At 47.8% G+C, this 19,002-nt stretch overlaps 2 protein-coding genes across 3 annotated transcripts; both read right to left on the reverse strand.

Moving 5' to 3' along the window:
- Positions 1–10,920: 10,920 nt before the first annotated feature.
- On the reverse strand, positions 10,921–14,109 carry LOC109785838 (calmodulin-binding receptor-like cytoplasmic kinase 2). 2 transcript variants are annotated; one of them, XM_020344430.3, is made up of 6 exons: positions 13,569–14,109; positions 12,848–13,044; positions 12,573–12,741; positions 12,182–12,271; positions 11,423–11,721; positions 10,921–11,337 (listed from the first exon to the last, which is right to left on the reverse strand). In XM_020344430.3, exons 1-6 carry the CDS (start codon positions 13,846–13,848, stop codon positions 11,053–11,055), a joined length of 1,320 nt encoding a protein of 439 aa, XP_020200019.1. In that variant the 5' UTR covers positions 13,849–14,109; the 3' UTR covers positions 10,921–11,052. The 2 variants fall into 2 exon arrangements, with proteins under 2 accessions (XP_020200019.1, XP_020200018.1); XM_020344429.3 differs by having other exon boundaries at positions 12,848–13,047.
- A 559-nt stretch (positions 14,110–14,668) lies between these two features.
- On the reverse strand, positions 14,669–18,565 carry LOC109785837 (probable anion transporter 3, chloroplastic). The gene is made up of 8 exons (XM_020344426.4): positions 18,063–18,565; positions 17,351–17,577; positions 16,850–17,213; positions 16,713–16,757; positions 16,484–16,630; positions 15,755–15,892; positions 15,577–15,610; positions 14,669–15,484 (listed from the first exon to the last, which is right to left on the reverse strand). Exons 1-8 carry the CDS (start codon positions 18,477–18,479, stop codon positions 15,300–15,302), a joined length of 1,557 nt encoding a protein of 518 aa, XP_020200015.1. The 5' UTR covers positions 18,480–18,565; the 3' UTR covers positions 14,669–15,299.
- Between the last annotated feature and the right edge of the window lie 437 nt (positions 18,566–19,002).

Consider the following 19,002-nt stretch of genomic DNA (forward strand, 5'->3'; position numbering starts at 1 on the left):
ACGATGACCCCAGCCCGGCTTCCGCATCCTTTCACCACCAACTCCAATCGGCCGACTCAAATAAACCGTGATTTTATCCCTTTTTTGACCGTTTGGATCGGTCTGGCAGACACTTATATCTACTTTCACGTTTCGGCCGGCGCTTGCGTCCAACGCTGGCCCGACCCAATTTTTAGATCGCGCGGAAATAATACCGTAAATATTTTGTAAATAAAAAACGTTAATTAAACATTAATGCCCGTCACAAAGGCCGACGAGGGTCCACAAGTCCACTTTTATATTAAGTAAAAACATTAATAAAACTAAAAACTAGGAGGAGGCGCGATGCCCTAGGCGTCCTTCTCGTCGTCGTCGGGGCCGGTGAGGTCGATGAGTGTTGGCGACGGGCCAGCCCATGGGAACGTCATCGCCCAGGCTGTCGCGACGTCCTCCGCAGCTGGCTGTACTGCCGTCAGCTGGGCTGGCCCACTGCACGCTCGGATTAAAAAAGGCCGGCCACCGTCTTTAATGTGTGGGCCCGTGGTCGGCATTAATAAAGACGCCGGAGGTAGTTGGGCAGCCGCCATGTGGGGATGCAGCGGACAACGAGAGGACGCACGGCGCGTCCGCTTCGCATCCGTGCCGACGCATTTCAGCCGCAAATTTGGGCCGGAAATGGGTCCGCGCGGACGAGAAGCGGACGCGTTTTGGGAATGGGTCGGTGCGTTGCGCCATCACTTTTGTCCGTGACGACCCAAACGGACGGTAGCGGACGAAATGGGTCACCGCGTTGGAGTTGCTCTGATGTACCGGTCATTCAAAGTTATCCTTAAATGTCCATGAGTAAGGCAAATTTAAATTTCAAATCCGTCCAATCGTATAGTTTGTGTTTATGGAACCAAGTGCGAATGTTGGTGCAACATGTTGTGCCCTTTTGCTTCGAACCATGGATCAGATCGAGACCAGAGGCAACCATGCATTGCACAATAGTTCGTCCTCCCACATGTTGAAGTTTTCTTTCCTCAGATCCGGCTAGTAGATTAGTAGGGTTTTAGTCCTCGTAGGGGCGGCGTTTGGATGGATGGCGGCAGTGGCGAAGCCACACTTGAGCTGGTAGTCAATTGACTACACAACTTTTTGCAAAAGCAAAATACATCAAGTAGAAATCATGCCAAAAAATCTTGTGAATGCATACATCTGATTACACAATATTCAGTTGACCACACATAATTGGATTCCTTGCATCGCCACTGGATGGCGCCGCTTCTTCTTCGAGTCAGTCTTTCAAGCTCCGATCCTCCTCAAGTTTGTCCGTTGGGACGGATTAGACGGTGCTCTAGCGTAGATTCCTGCCAGCGCTTGGGGGCAGCGAGGTTAGAGTTTCTCATCGTGCGTACATAACGGCAATATTTGGTGTCGGGTTCTTCAAATCGATTCAAGGATCAACGACGACTACGACTCCATGGTGCTGGACCTTAGGGGCACGTGCACGAAGACTTCCCGGCTGTAATTGACAAGGCCAGGCCGGTTCCGGTATGGGAGTGGCGACAGCGGCGCGTCGGCGGCTGGTTCTGGTGGCGGCAATGGTCGTTTGGTGGTTCATGGACCTCGATGTAATTTTTATTATGTTTGAGGTGTTTTGTAATTCGGTGAATCTTTATAATAGATCTGATAACTTTTGCAGAAAAAGAAGTTTTCTTCTCTACTCATCTTCTTTGGATCGACATCAAATTCATCTCATCATCGCTATCCTCCTCTTGCTTCGGATCTCCGGCGGTCCAATAATGCTATTATGTGTCCGTGCCCGGCTGGAGTGTACGTGTCGGATTGGGTGTAGCCCGGTTGCGTGCCCGGTTGGGAGTGCATGTCTGACTTGGTGGGCTCCGAGTCATCCACATGCGCGTCCTCATAGCAACCTCCGCCTCTCTCGTGGATGATCTCAAACATCTCCTTGTTTGTGGCGTTGTACGCTGGCTCGCTCGCTTTAGGCATACTAACGAACAGCGTGCGGGAACCCTACTGATCCACCCCGGTGTCCGCGTCTGGAAAAGTTGCGGCGATAAACACTCCGAGAGAAGCAGCAGCGTGGAGTTGACGTCGACGATGCAAGGCACTTGCCAGGCGGCGGATGTCGCAGACTGCCTACCGGGCTGCTTGGCCGTGTAGTAGTATAGAGCCTTGTAATGCTCCGACCATGCTGGCGCCTGCATGGTCGGCGACGACATCGGGGCCCCGCGGCCCAAGCTTCGACCTTCACCACGTCCGTCACCTGCACGTCCACCGCCACGACCACCACCCCGGCCTCTGCCGGCCTTCTACTTCTTGAGCGTCGCCGCCTTTGTGGCCTTCGCTTTTGGGGAGGCGATTTTTGCCCTATCGCCGAGCTGATCTTCCGGACGAGCGTGATCAACGGATCCTCCACCACCGTCGTCTCTGGCAGGTTCTCCTGCGGGTCCATGCGTCGGCGGCGGGATGGAAGAAGAGAGTGGGTGGAAAAGTGTGGGAATTGGGTGGAGAGCGATGGAAAAAGAGTGGCAGATTTTGCCATAGAAACAGTGTTGCCGGCTACAAAAGCGCGGGCTTCACCTTAGTTTTGGGTGGGCCTGAGGTGTCGGGTCATACGTGGTTGGTGTCTAGACTCCCGCAAAGCCCCCTAATTTGGTTTTGATTTGCTAGAATATTGTCGTCTGAACCACTCCATGGATCGATGGGTCGGCGTTGGATGGCTTGTAGGGTCCGGACAACTGCGTCTGAACGGATACAAACGTGTTCAAGTGTCGGCATTGGAGATGCCCTTAGAGCATCTCTAGCAAACCCCTAAAAGGGCAGAACCCATATAATTCCGGCGAGTATACGGGTTCGGTCCGTTTTTTGGCCAGAATAGATACTGTATCCGCGACCCGGCCCGTAAAAAATTTACCGCGGCCCGCAAAACTCTCTCCCCACTGCTGTATATGTCGTTTCACCGCTCGGACACGGGTCAAATCCTATCCGCCTCCGCTGCCACCGGCCGCGATTCCCCTCCTCCTCCACCCAATTTCTCGCCGCCGGCGAGCCTGAAAAGCCAAGGATGGCTACGGGAGCTCTGGGGATGACGCGGAGCGCCGCTGCCGCGCCAGATCCGACGCCGCACGTAAGCGGGGCGTGCGGAGGTGGATCAACCGCGGTAGCCGGCGTTCGAACGCCGCGAGCTGGTCGAGTTCGAGCGCGAGCTCGCCCGCCGCCGCCACGCCTCCTCCGGCTCCTCTGCCGCGGGGAGCTCGTCCGCGGGCGCCTCGAGCTCGCGACTCACTCTGGTGAAGAGAGAGCCGGAGGAGCTCGGGCCGCTCGCCATCAAGCTCGAGGCCGACACGCCGCCGCGTCGAGGAGTGATCGGCCCCGAGGACTACCTCCCCCGGGGCAGGAGGAGCACCTAGAGCGCGTCGTCATGGAGCGGTCGACGAGGGAGCAGGAGGAGACCGAAGCGCGCCGCCGCCGCGAGCTCGAGTACGAGCAGATGTTCCTCCAGACGAGCGTCGCAGGCACACGTGTCCAAGGAGGCGGACTTGCACGTCATGAAGGCGGAGCAGGCCAAGTTCTTTATCGACCTCGACTCCTCCGACGAGGACTGAGCTCCTCCGGCTCCTCCGCCGCGTCGTCGCCGCCGCGAGCTCGTCGAATTTTGGTAGCTAGGCTCGGGCCCACAGATTCCCCCACTAATATGATCAATGTAGATGAACTATGTATGGTCAATGTAGTATGTAGATGAACTATGTATGATCAATGTAGTATGTAGATGAACTAATGTACGATCAATGTCGTTGCAAATTTCTCCCGCAAATACTTTTTTTTAGTTTTACAGTTTCATATACGGGGTCAATCTGCAGCGCATGAATTCGACCCGCAAATCTCATCTACAACGAACTGTAAACGCAATTTACGGGTCGGCATTATACGGGGTTTGCTAGAGATGCTCTTAGTTTCTTTTCTTTCGCAGGCAGAAATAGATTTGCAGTAGTTTGCTTCAGACGTTGAGTTCTGAGTTATGTATTATCGTTCTAGTTCGCGAGATCACGTACTAAATCGCGCCTATATATAGGCCAAGGTATCGCCAACTGAGGCGTACTTTATATGGTATGTTTCTCGTGGTAGAATCAGTCGAGGTTTAGGGCCTGTTTGGCAATATATCAGCTCCTCAAAATACACGGAGCTGGAAGCACCGTTTCGTCCGCCTGAAATTTCTAACCGCAGCTCCGTCCGCTCCAGGAGCGGAGACGCGGAGCAGAAGGACACCGAACGAGCCCTTAAGTTTTACATTTGGCACTAATACTCGTACTTTTATATATATGACGATGTTTGTTTGATGAAAGAAGATATTTTTGTCGAGTACGAGGTGTTTAGGGCGACTTCATCAATTTTAATATGCGATGTCGGCTCAACAGTATTCATATTTTTTGAAAGATCCAGCAAATTGCTGGCTTCAATTAAATTTAGCAGAAAGCAGCGGAAGAAACAACATGAGGAGGATCCGAAGATCAAAGGAAAAAGGAAAAGGCAGCCCTATTAGCTGCAGAACAACACTACACTTACAAGACGGAACGCCATCCGCCCACCGCAAGACAACGCATCTCCGACTCCAGCGGAGAAACTACAGAGAACAAAGCAAGGTTGGCGTCACAGGAGATCGCCGAACGGACCACATGTCGCTCGTCATCGTACGCTACCGGAGCCCCGCACCGCAGCTTCGACTTCACAGCAACAAGCAGCCGAGGTAATCTCACGGACACGCCGGAGAAGAGCCGACTACCATGACCAAAGCCACGCCTCCGACAATGCTCACCACCGTCATCGTTGCCACAGAAGTCAAACCTCCCTCATCGCCGGACACGACCAAGCAGCACAAACAACATCCTCCATCTATCACTGGTCCCCCTGGCCGGTAAGGAGCTCCTGAAACGATGCCCCAAGAGGCGTGACACACATCGCCTTCATCGTCTGATCCCATGGGATCAAGGGTTTCCCCCGAGCAGCCTTGAGTGATGGAGCGAGCAGGAATGCCTCAGCGACGCCTTCAAGAAGGAAGCGGCGCCCGCAGGCGTCGCCGTCGCCTGCCCCAGCCCAAAGACTGGCAGCAAGGTCTTCACCCGACGTTGCACCTCCAACCACCAACCCGAGCCAGGCCACCACCACAGACACACGCCCGACGACCGCCGGCCCCACACGCCCAACGTCCGCCGCAGCCACCAGATCTGGACGCCGGGGCCCAGGTCTCCATCGCTGCCACTGGTCCGCGCCGGATAACCGCCAGCCCCTTGCGCCCGACGGTCATCGCAGCCACCTCGCAGAACAGGACGTCGGGGCCCGATCTGCCTCACACCGTCCTCTGGAGCCCATCGAGCCGACGGCCGGCGACGCACGTGAAGAGCCCATGCGCCGCTGAACAGCTCGCTCCCGCCTGACCCCTCTCCTCCGCCGCAGCGCTGGCCACGACCCCACCCCGCAGTAGGCACTCCGCAGATCCAGCTAGGGCTCGCCCGGCGCAGCGCGTCCACGTCCCGCGCGACCGGCGCACGCCCAGCCCGCGTCCCGCATGATCACCGCGCGCCCAACCCGCAGCTCAACGCATCACCACCAGCCTCGCCTCGCCGCCCGCCCAGCACCGGAGCAGAGGAGCTCCACCTTCGCAGCGATAAATGCGTGTGCATGCATATGAGAATATGTTTTTTTTTTTGCGAAATCATGTAGGAGTATATGAGAATATGTGATCGTACCGTCTTAAAAAAAATATCTCAGACACCTTTTGGAGGTGACGTGACAGCGGCGCCGAGACACTGTGCGGCTCACGAAACGCACGGGACGAGGGGCCAGTTGCGCGGCGCTCTCGCAGTCTCATAAGTCTCGTACTACACGCGCGGGAAGAAAAGATGGGGACGCCGCGGGGGTGTCACGTCTGGTTTCGTCGCGAGGTCCGTGCTGGTCGTTCACTGAGCTGTCACAGACATGGGACCAATCTGGTGACGCGTGCTCGACAGAGTAGCCTCGGATCGTGTGCTTTTGGTTCGTTCACTCATCACCAAAATGGACGGTGCTGCGTAGCACCGGATAGAGGTTTTTGAGAGCCCGCCTTTGGCTGCGTCTCGTCGTTCGCCAGACATGATGAAGCTCGACCCACTTGCTGGGACTCTCATTCCGAGCCTGAATCTACGGTTTGTTGAGGTCTTGCAACTAATGATGTACTTTACGTTTGAGGCACACTATGGGGTTGCGAAACCAATTATCTTAGACATGAACAAGCTCAGGTCACGATGGGTTCGACTTCAAACTACTACTCCACCTTTGTATCACAAAAATACATGTTGGAGTAATAGACATCGCCACGGTCTTGAAGATGTAATTTTGACCGCTAATTTCTATTGAGTATATGTGTTCAAGCCAAACAAGCTAACTATTGTAGAAATGCTTTTCAAGATAAATTTATACACATGGTTTTCCATTCCCTAATCTAGATAATTGAAAGCTATATGTGCCCAAAATTTAAAGTTTAAACAAAGACATATCCAAAACGTCATGCTTCTGTGCTACAGAGGGATCAATATGCTCCGATTTGGGAAAACTGAGTTATAGAGGTCACCTTGAAACAATGTTCATCGATTGACCTTTTGCCACTAGGGAAGACATGGATATTTTTGCCTTCTTCACAAACTCATTCCTTCGATTTGCAACCGCAAGTTCACAAACCGTCACTTGATGAGCTTCATTGGCAATGAGCGTTCACACAACAGTAGCTATATATACACAATACTGTGAAGTTTCGCTGTTGACTAGCGGTCCTTGGTGCATGAGTGGCATCACAACTACAAAGCTGCCCAACCAACCACAACAACAAAACCAAGAGAACTGTAGAAGCCACATTTATATCACAATGGCAACTAGGCCATCGATTATAATTGGAGCGGAAACATACTTATATTTAGATTTCTTTGCTTCTTTAAAACTTTCCGTGCTATAAGTTCCGTCCAAATTTGTGTAGCTCTCCATGCCGCTAACATTTTGGGAGAGAAGTTGACAGGAATATCATTTGTGGAAATTCATTGCCGAATAATCCTTTGGTGAATAGGCAATCGATGATCGATACAAGATTCAAAGACCTAGTAGGCATCCAAAGTGGACGAATAGGTGTTTCAATTATCTTAGACAAAATCGACAATCTGAAAGCAAGTTTTAGCTACATCGTTACATACAAACAACTTAGCATGCAATTTTTAATGAATTAACTTTGCAGAAAGGGAATTGCAATAGTAAGGAACGCAAACACAAAGACATAGGATGTAGTTCACCCAAAGTTCAAATTGTTAGCGTAATCCTATGTTTTTTGGAGGATGTTCGAACACTAAGACCTAAGGTCACAACCATCTCCGACCAGAAAGGCCCCCCTTTTACTCTTTTAGCTAGGATACAAAGTTCATGTTCAACACTCCGGTGAAGTAGGCGACCTTCACACTTTACAGACTTCTTGGCTCGTCCACCATTCAAATGCTTCCAAGCAACGTCTACTTGTGTAGAAGCCACACATCCTATCTTTGAGAGGGACATGATGTCAAAAGCGGGCATGAAGTTTATGCTCGCAAACTCATATGCACCCTCATGAACAGTAAAATCGAAAAAAGAATAAAAAATAAAAAAAAATTGGGGACAAAAATTGACGAATTTTCAACGTGCGTGCAATTTTTCATGAAGAAAAATTATTCCAAAATGCTTCCATAAAAAAATTGATGCTCCAGGAAACAAACTTTTTGGAGCCTCAATTTTGTTTTTTCTACGAATTTTGAAATGTTGTTTATTCATGAAAATTTGCAAGCATGTTCAGAATTCGTCAATGTTGTTAAAAAATCAGTTATTTATTTATTTATTTTAATTTTCACGAGGGTGCATATCAGCTCGTGAGCAGAAGGGTACTTTTCGGTCAAAAGCACCCTTTATTGTCATGTCATTAACCAACAACAATTAGGGGACCTCGATGCATTTCAAAAAAGGGGAAATGATTTAAATTAAAGGCTAACATGTCCGATATGGTTTAGGGTGACATTAATCAAAGCAATAAATATTTCTCCATTTTTACATTTAGATGGGACTTCAAAATAGGCATGTTTGATGGATAATATGTTCATTTATTGCCCCTTGATTATTTCCCTACAGGGTTGAATCCAAGCTATCTTTTTGAGCCGCGCGGTCATATTCAGCTGATGTATCTAACCGAAAAAAGAATTGGGCGATGTGCCACAGGAGATAAAGCTTTGTTTTATCCTTCTTCTGTTGCACGTCTCCTCCTCCTCCTCCAAATCTCCCTCCTGTTGTAAGCTCCTCTCCTTCCCCGACCCCTCTTCCAAAGCACCATCGATACCTTGTGGTGGAGATTGAGGGCACACCACCAATGATGCGGAGCATCCTACAGACTTCACCGTGTCAAGAGTCCGTTTGGCGAGTGACACGTGTGACATCTACTTCACACACACAAAGGTGAATCGTCTCCTTTACACGTGTTCACTTGACCCCTTCGAGGATGGTATACTACTTGACACTCCTCTCGTGTGCATGCATATAGGTATCATCGGAGCACCATGGATGACGAGGAGGAGTGCAAGCGCAAGTGTACGCCTACCCCGTCCGTGAGGGAAGCTTGGAAGCGACGACGGAAGAAGACGGTGCAAAATTTGCACTACCGGACTGTCCGGTCCATCCAGAGAGCAGTTTTGGTCTGTGCAGAAATTGCACTACCGGACAGTCCAGCCCCCAAGCGGACAGTCCGGTAGTACAATTTCTGGACGCCCAAAAGTTTCTGTTTCCACTGGATTGTTTGGTCCCCCATACCGGACTGTCCGGTAGTGCATCCGCGGGCCGGATTTGGGCAAGGCCCATGTAACTTTACCTTTTCGCCCTCACTTACCCCTTCCTTGCCTTGGATCTATATATATCCCTCCTCCTCCATTTTAGGGTAGCTAAGATTAGAACTACACATTGGAGCTTAGCTCATGTACCTCCCCTTGTGGGACTCCTCTTGGGAGAGAGAGAGAGAGAGGGGGAGGGAGAGAGACACTCCATTGGAGTTAAAGGCCTCCTTTGGAGAAGATCCCTAGTGGATTCAAGACCCCATCTAGGGAAGGATCTATCTAGATCATCAAGACCTCATCTCCTTTGGACTTGGGATGAACTCTACCTTGTATCATTGTTCCTCTTGTTGTTCATGTACCTTTGTGGATCTCATGTGGATTTGAGTCTAGTGAATGTGTGATTGGACTTGTTCTTGAGTGTTCCTCTTGTGATTTGCCCTCTTGTTCTTCGTGTTCTTCGCGTTCTTCGTGGACCCCCCTCCAATTCGTGAAAGATCTCCACTTAGGGTCTCCACCCTACAACAACCAAGCTCTGAGAAGATGTCAGGATTGAGGGGAACATATACAAGGTCACCCAATCCGGTTATGTTGAAGCTCCCAAGAGCCAGATTCATGGACCGCGAACATGAATCGACAAAAATGAGTGCCTTTGTTTTTTTTTGCGGGTAAAAACTTGTATTACTTAGAGTCAGCCTTACAATCCTCCTTACAAAGAACAGGGAGCTCTGGAGGGTCGTAGCCCAGCCAGACAAAGTGAGTGCCTTTGTTGTTGATAGAGATGTTAGAAGTTTTTGTTGCATACTCAGAAAGTTCGATTTTGAGGACGTGTCTAAAGTGTTGTAACATAGTGAACGCCTTTTAACATGATCATGGGTGGGAACATTGCAGTTATGCTAAAACTTTTGCATAGAGTTCTCTATTGCATGGGAAAAAAATCTCAAGTTCACGGTTAGATCAAACACTTGCGGAGGAGTTGATCGGTGAAAATATGAATTGACCAATGACTCAGGTATTATCGCCACATGATCTATTTGTGACTTTTGTTATGCGTTGTTTAGGAGTTCGTGCCGCAGGACAGTTGTAATCAACCTATATTGAATAAATGGTTGTTTGAATCCGTTAATGCAGAGTCTAGGTATTGTAGATAAACTTAACGATACCATGTGTGACCTCACAGTTAATCAACTCAAATCATTCTTGCAAAGGAAAAAAGAAAGGTTTTTTCTAGTAGTTTTGCTATTAGTTGTGTCATACTACTTAATTTTGCCATTAGAAGTTTCATGTATTCAGAAATGCCATCCTTTAGTTAAACGTGCACTTAAAAAACGTCACTCAACATCGTTACCATTCGGTCGAAGGCCATTGGCCGGGGTGAAGTGACCAAATATCCCTGAACCCCACTTGTCAACACCCCCTCTACAAATAACTGTAGGTGTGGATCATAGTTTCAGTATATGGACAATGAAACTAGAAGCAAAAATAGCTTCGCGCGCGAATGGTCGAATCTCTTTTTTCGCGAATAAGCAAGAGCTTGTGTATCATTGCATTGATAGGTAGAGAACGAAAAATCAAAGTACAATTATACAGTTACAACCCACGTACACGAAGCCGGCATGGGAGCAACCGTGAGCAGAACAGCTAGAGGGGTTGCTCAGCCCCTCAACAACACATTAGGGAATTACATCAGGAGGACTCTAAGCAAACCCTTGCCCCAACCTTGGCCTAGTACCGCGCATCTTCCTTGATGGATGCGGTGATGTTCGAGATCGATGAACGAGGTCTGTCAAATACACATGTGTTCCTATGGTTTCAAATCGGCCAATCGAAGAGGATAATCTGCGTCGCAAATCCTTTCCATGTGTCGAGCGCAGAGTGATCGAATCTCCACGTGTCATTATTTTTCTTGTAGTTTAATTCTCGATGTGATGACAATTAGGATCCACAGGTTATAGGGGAGCGCTGGCAAGTGGGGTCCGAACGTATTTTGGTCATTTCACGCCGGTTAATGACCTTTGGTCAAACAATAACGGTGCCGAGTGATATTTTTTAGCACGTATTTCACGGAGGGATGATATTTTCTAGTTGTTAAAATTTTTAATGACAAAATTGAGTAGTGTGACGCTGGCTAAACTGATAAAACCCAAAAATAAAAATCCAAATCATGTTCATAGCCGCGTAGACAAAGTGGCAAACATCCCGATCTTTCCTACTGTTCCATACACGACGACCCGTACGTGGCGGTGGAGCCATCTCGCCGCCTCGTTCCTGCTCCCGCTCCCCCGGCGCGCTGCTGCTCGTGCTGGAAGTCGCGCCTGACAGACCAGAGCACCTCGGCGCACCGCCGCATGGCCGGCCGCGCCGCGCGCTCCGGGGCCGCGCACTCGGCCGCCAGCGCCATCATCCTCTCCACGGCCGCGACCGCCGCGCTGGTCCTGCGCATCCGAGGGTCCATCGCCACCACCACGTCACCCTCCCTGCACTTCCGCAGCGCCTGCGTCCACAAGGTAATTCCGTCGAACACCTTGCTCGCAGTCCATTTGAACGCACAAAATGTTACCTAGGGGTCGAGATTTTACCCATTCGGTGCTGAGGCGTTGCTGGCGGCCGCGGTTGCGCTCTACGGGTCGCCGGCCGGTGATGAGCTCGACGAGGAGGACGCCGAAGGAGTAGACGTCGCTGCGTTCAGTGAGGTGGTTCGTGTTCAGGTATTCGGGGTCGACATACCCTACCGTGCCCTTCACCATTGTTGAGATGTGGGTTGCTTCGGTGTCGTACGGGGATAGGCGCGCAAAGCCGAAATCGGACACCTTTGCTCTCAGCTGGTCTGTCAGGAGAATGTTGGACGGCTTGATATCACGGTGGATGATTGGGTTGTCTGCATCTCCATCATACAGAAATATTCGTCAGACATTAGGATGTCGATAATTTTGTATCTGTCGTGGATGCAGCTACACTATTTAGGGATTCAGAAATTTAATATGTGCAAAATATCAACAAATTTCTGATAAATAAATTTTGAAATTTGTGGTGATTCGTTTAGACATTCAGGGCTTTGCCCATGTGTGCGTTTGTGATCTCACGTAAGTGCGGAAACGAACATATACATGCTATGTGCTGATGTGCAAAGTACATCTACAAGTTTGTTCATAATGTAGCAGAATTCCCCCCTTTGAAGGTCCAACAGACATTTTGCAAGTAATATAAAACATGCTTGTGAACAAATATATTGAATTTGGAAACTGTACTCTGTGGGACATCATCAAAATATGCTAATTGAAATTGAGTGGTCATAGTGTTGTCATACAGAAATTAAGAAATACGGTATAGCATAATACCTGTGTATCCATGTAAGTAGGCAACAGCATGAGCTATGTCGATGGCAATGTTGAGACGCTGTGAAAATGCCAATGGTTCCCCTCTTGATCCTGTATAGTGGCAAGTTTGTGGTCCCAAAATTCTTTTATTCTAGTAGAAATTTGTGAGAGAAATAGCATTACACCTACGTCATACATTCAGTCCCAAAAAGACTTGAGTAACAAAGTTACAGAAGGAACATTGAGCAGGTATGGTTATAAAAAAAATGAGTGCAAACATTTACTTAGTGACTTGCACATGAAAATACCTACTATAATATGTTTGATTTCATCCAGTTCCACGGCCTTACAGGGTTCTCTATCTGCACACATTTTAAAAATATTACGATGACCTCAAGCAAATTTGACCTACCATCCAAGTGCTCACGTAGTGTTCCGTTGCTGATATATTCAACCAGAATTAAGCGCTCATCCTGATGCTCCAGATGCCCGAGAAACTTCACTAAGTTTAAGTGTTCGACCTTCGACAATATCTGGATTTCACTCCTGAACTCTGCCGCTAGGTTCCTGTCAAACATATTCTGCCAATTACAGATGTTATATGGAAGGATTTCATTCATTTGGTTGCTCGAAGTAATTTGTTAGTATAGATGTGATCTTCCAGTGGTAAGATATTCGCCCACAAACCTTCTTAGCTCGCTTTACAGCTATCATGGATCCATCCCTGAGCTTCGCCTTGTACACAGTGCCAAAATTTCCTTTCCCAATTTTGTTCTGTTCACTGAAGTTTGAAGTAGCCAGGCAAACTTCCTGATATGAGAACTGGTCTTGCCATGACTTGTTTTGACTAGTGCTTGTGCTGCTTACTGATGAAATTCTTGAGACTGCTATAAACCATTGAAAACCTTAAATTTCTTATCTGTAATTAATTGAACTACTTCCTCCGTCCGGAATTAGTTGTCGCTCAAACAGATGTATCTAGACGTAGATACATCCGTTTGAGCGTCAACTAATTCCGGACGGAGGGAGTACAATTCTAACCTGAAGGATTTCGAATTAACATACATGCCCAAGATTAATGGAAACAGGACAGAGAAGGTGGCAATTTGTGATTCTCTAAAAGCTTTTAACATGCTGGTTTGGTGGTAGACGAAACATCATGCCATATTATGTGATTTTAACCAGAAGTTATGGCCTTGATCAGGATTGAGTCCTCATTGCTGTTGTATGCTACAATTTTGCATTTTTGCATGGTTTAAATTTTGAAGGCCTTCCGCATGTCATTTGACTAGGTGCTGTTGTATACATGCCTTTTTTTCTTTTGAACCAGCTCAAATTTGCAGAGGCATATGCAGTTGCAGGATAACATGCACATGATGGAGGAATGAAGAAAGAAAGCTGAACTTACTGGAACTAGTGGACACATCAGGAGCATCTTCTGAGGGTTTGACATGGCCCTCCCTAATTTCAGATTGGCGAGGAGCAAAGCAGTTGCATGCTCCGGCAATCGTCGTAGCAGCTTCTTCCCAGAATGATTTCCTGCTCCTGGCCTTCTCCTCAGGCACACTGGAAGGAGGTGTATAGGTGGATGTCCTGGAGAAGACAGGGTCTGTCTGAAACTTATGGTTGGAGGCAGAGAGGTCTCCTCCATGGCCCGTCCTGAGTGCTCGATGGCGTGATGCCTGCATAACTTTCTTTTTTGGGGATCAAACTGACTGCATAACCGAAGGGGCTAGAAGATGGCGTTGAAACCTGCTCTCACAGAAGCAGGTGGCAGTTCATCCGGTTCTTTCCTTGAACTTTGTTACACATTACGCAATGGACTGATTCAAGCTTGACCTGGTGGGTACCTCTAAATAACTATGAAAGGAATGCTTGTCTGGGCCTCAAGTCAAACCAGTGGAGCCCTGATGTCGTCTGTGATAACAACCCTTCACAGACCAGAAATTTAAAATGGCTGAAGGATTCAGAGACCGAGCCTTCAGATTCTTGGCCAGAGAGAAGTTCACCAGGCTTCATCCTGTGTCCTCCTCTATTCTGGAGTTCTAACCCGAGCTAAGGAAGCATTACATTCTCTGCTGCCACAGGAAAGTTTGAGTTGATCATCTAGACGGTTCAGGCCCTTGACGGATGACTTGCCGTTACGATGTCGTACGCCACCCCAGCAGTTGATTTCCAGGTTTGGTGTTTGTTCTTTCAGTAAGAGTCAATATGACCAGCAGTTGATTTTCAGGTAGTTTGGTGTTTGTTCTTTCAGTAAGAGTCAATATGACCAGGATGTACACGTTCGTCCATGATTGCACAGCAGCTGTTTTTTCTTTTTCTTTTATTCAAGGCATTTTGACGCCCTAACCCTGTTTCGCATCAGCGGGGAGCTCCAACTGGCGTTTTAGAACTCAATGCGACCCCTCTGTTTCACAGCACATCAATATTTGGGGGGACTGGGTATGCTGATACTAGTTACAAGTACCATACAATATTTTTCGCACATTTATAATCAGTAAGATATTGCAATAACTATAATTCTCCTTCGGTCAATGGACAGCTAGCATGAAACGCCGGCTCAAGTTAAAGTGAACATCTTTACAGTAGCCTCACATTATGAGTTTAAATGCCCTCCACGACTTGTATTACTGTCTTTACACCCTCAACAGGTTCCCCACTTCGTTTGTGAGTTCCTGGTCTCACCTTTTCACTAATCATGGCATCATGCAGTACATCTGCTAGCCATTTTAAACAAGGGCAACTCTTGCCTCACCAAACTATGCTAGATCAAGCCATTCGACCATACTGGCAATTATTTTCAATCTCTACCACTGCCATTGCCAGTTTGCCACCCCTAAAGTACAACTCCTACACCGCCATTTATTCTCTGGCATGCTTCAGGTATCATTGACTCCTGAAATTCACATTTTGGACTTGCGCATCAGAAAGATTCACATGATCTCAACCTCTGAAACTCTGCTTCCACAATAAGACAATTCACCGCATACTTCCACTACATTGAAGCACACGATGTTGTAGTACAGATGTGTAATGCTCATCTCTCGGTTCATGGAAATTTTCGGTACTATCCCATATGATAATGGCACAATACTCCCAGTGAATCATCAAATCGTTTACTATGTATTCCTCGATGCTAGCTAGTGCCATCAAAATCAACACGCTCTCCAGTGGCAAAGATATCCCAGAACAGGGCACTGCTGAAATATAGAAGTGATGTTAATGTTAAAAATCCACGGAAAGAACCCATCCGATCAACAAAGAATCCTGCTCCAATAGTTCCTAAAATGGCAGCAAATGTTCCGGCCGTATTTGCCATTCCTGTTAGCACACAAACATAGATTAAATATAGTAATGCACATGCACAAAATCTATAACTAAAACACAGGGAGCACAAGGAACTTATTTAGTACCATGTAGCACTCCAGCATACTGTGGGGCGATCTCCTGGTAAGAATTTAAAAATTAGTTCCATCAGATGGGAAAGAGAATCCAAATTGGGTGTCAGGGGAGGGGGTAGGGGTGGAGGGATGATATTAAAAAAAATGTGACTGCTTCGCACACTGAACTAATGTATACAAGTTTAAACACCTGAAAATTTACAAGGAATCCTGAGTGACCAAAGGACATCAAACCAACAGCAATAGTTAGCCAAGCTGAAGCAATGGCTGGACTCTTTGCTGCATTTAAGCCAATAAGAGCAATACCAGGACCCACAAAGCCAATTGTCTGCACGAAAAAATATCAAAGGGTCAAAGCTTGGATTTAATCCCAGGAGCATATATCCACATTGAGATGACAAATTTGATTTTCAAAATCAATTAATTAAATAAACGGCAGGTGGTAGCACAAAACTTGGCATTTTCACCAGAGTATTCTACTGTGATTTACCATTGTGAGAATTGTGTTACGGATGTACAATCAGCTCTGACTATAATTTAGCCAAGCTGGATAACAAAAAGAAGGGTAGATTGGTAAAGTTGTTGTTCATGAAGGGTCACCTATGTTAATAATTGCTTTGAAAATATCCATGCCTTGCATTCCAAACATGCAATAGCTTGCAAATTTAACATATGTAAGGTTGCTTTGAGAATATCCATTCCTTGCATTCCAAACATACAATAGCTTACAAATTTAACATATGCTGATTGATGTCTTGTGAAACCAGCTGCCAATAGTTAATGCACATCATATCACAAAATTATGGTATGTTTGGTAAGAATGTGGAGGTGTACTCAAGATCTTATTCAATAAAACAAACTAAAAACACAATGATGATTCTTCACTTTTATTTTAACCTGAAAATTTTCAGCAACACACCTGCATTATCTTCCGAGTTAAAGTAATGCTTGTGCCATTTCGGATAAGTGCGTCTGATACAACACCAGCCACATAACCTAAAACTGCCATCATGACCCAGGGAATTGCACTAAACCATGCAGCTTCTCTCAGATTGACATGAAATATCTGACCACCAAGGAAATATTTAATAAACCACAGGGAGAATCAGTTTATTTAGTCTAGAAACATGCAGCGGAATCAGGCTTACGGTTTTGAAATACACTGGCATCCATGAAAGGATGACGAAATAGCCCTGAAAAAATAACACAGCCCTCAAGAGATTACCCATAAACAGTATTCTTCACATGGCACAGTCTAACCAAGAGTTAAGTTTATAGGAGTTACCCAGCTATGCATAGCATTTGCAGAAATTAAAGCCCAGGTCGGCCATTTAGAAAGTAGGTTTCTAAACGGAGGGATCTTTCTTAGTCTTTCACCTTGAACTTGAGGTTTCACCAGTTTCTGACCCTTTGTTATATACTCTAGTTCATATGCTGATATTTGAGGATGTTCACCAGGAGTTCCCGTTATAGCAGATATCCACACCAGCACCCACAGAAATCCAAACAAACCAAAAATGACAAAGGGTCCAAATGTTCCAGTTCGTGACATGATAATAGGGGAAAGAAGTAAGCCGATGGTATTTCCAAGCTGAAAGCCAGCCATCGCGATCCCCACAGCACTAGATCGTTCAGTACGAGGAAACCACCTGTAAGAAAAGGCCCAATGTAAAGGTTTTCATAAATCTTGACGGGCAGGGCAACAAAAACAATATAAATATTAGGTTCTGGTAATAGCGTGAAGACTGATCAAGTGACAAAAAATTACAGAAATCAAAAGAAATACCTCAGCACCATATTGTTCATACATGGCAATGCCACTCCTTCTGCAACACCGAGCAGAATTCTCGTTGAGATGAACAACCAAAGTGAGCGCGCAGCCGCCCAAGGGGAAAGGAATGTAGCGAAGGACCATAAAGCCACACCATACGCCATGACTCGCTTCCCGCCATAGTAGTCAACAAGCGCTCCACCGATTATAGGTGATACCAGATACCCCCAAAGGAAGGACGACTGTATGAAGCATCAAAAACACAATGCATCACCACATCGTTCAAGGAAGAGGCACAAAGTCATGTAGAAAACTAGAACAGTATAGGCAGTGGTCACTCCATGGTTTGGTTAAGGTGAACAGTCATCTGTACTTCCGTGCTTTGTCAAATGCAATAGTTTGTGCATTACTTTACAGCTGCCAAGGGAGGTAACTATGCATGGCGTATCATATGGATGAAGAAACTGAAAGAATTAACATGTGAGTCACTGATTTAGTGGAAAATGTATTAAATGTTATACCAGCGTGTCATCCGAGCCATGCCACCGTTAAAGTATTAAACCGTAATGGCAATAGAGCACTGGACCACCTGCTTAAACCTTAATCGCCGCAGTTGAGCATGCTATCACCAAACACAGTTACACAACTGCGTTCAGTCACTGATGGAATAGTGGTGTAGTGTAGTGCAGACAATCAACAGCAAACAGAGGCAGCGAGAGCTGGGAACCTGCACGACGCCGGCGAAGGAAGGGGTCCATCCGTACGCCTGGGAGAGCGGGACGATGGCCACGGACATGACCACGCGGTCGGCGTTGCAGAGCGCGAGGGCCAGCCCCAGCATCGCCGCCACCTTCACCCTCTCAGACGTCATGAACTCCGCCGCCAGGGCCTGCGCCTCGCCTCCGCCGGCGGCGGAGGCCCCAGGAGGCGCGGCAACGGGGCGGGTCCTGTGCCTGGCGAGAGGGCGGAGCGGCTGGAGGGGAGCGGGACACAGAAGGCGGCGGGGCTGCCATGGAGGCGGACGCGAGGTTTGAGCGCGGGCGGGAGGGGGCAGGCGACGGCGGCCGGAGAGGAAGGGGGGAGCGGAGGGAGGCAGGAGCGAGCGGGTCAAGGGGAGCAGTTGGCCGGGACCGGGAGGGGCCATGGTTTGTTTTCTCCGCCGTCCGGGTGCGCTCTGCCGGAGTGGAAGTGGTGGGTGGATGATTCAGGTGAGGTGGATTGGTGCAGTGACGTGTAAGGTTTACGGGCTCCCTTCTTTGTTCACGTGGTCCGTGATGCTGGCGCTGGTTTGTTCTGGCCCGGCCTGACGGTACGACCTCGCAATTTGCATGGGCCGGAACCTGTGACAAGTGGCCCTCGGCCCAAGGTCAGCCGGCAGCTCGTCTTCTCCGGTCTGCTGTGCAAGAATTCACAAGGCAATGTACTTCCCACGAAGGCAAGGGAGTACTTGCTCAAGGCTTGATAAGTAGAGTTGGTACACTCATAGATAAACCCGGGCAAACGTCGGGCCGGGTCAAGTTCGGGCCGGGCTTGACAAAGCCTGAAGAAAAAATCCCAAGCCCGAGCCCGGCCCGGCCCGGCCCGAAGTACATGAACAGTGACATTTCTTAATTAAATTAATTATTTTTTGGTTATTATATTAATTTATTATACCTACATTTCAAATA

The sequence above is a fragment of the Aegilops tauschii genome, chromosome 3 (assembly GCF_002575655.3).
Source record: "Aegilops tauschii subsp. strangulata cultivar AL8/78 chromosome 3, Aet v6.0, whole genome shotgun sequence".
Lineage (NCBI taxonomy): Eukaryota > Viridiplantae > Streptophyta > Magnoliopsida > Poales > Poaceae > Aegilops > Aegilops tauschii.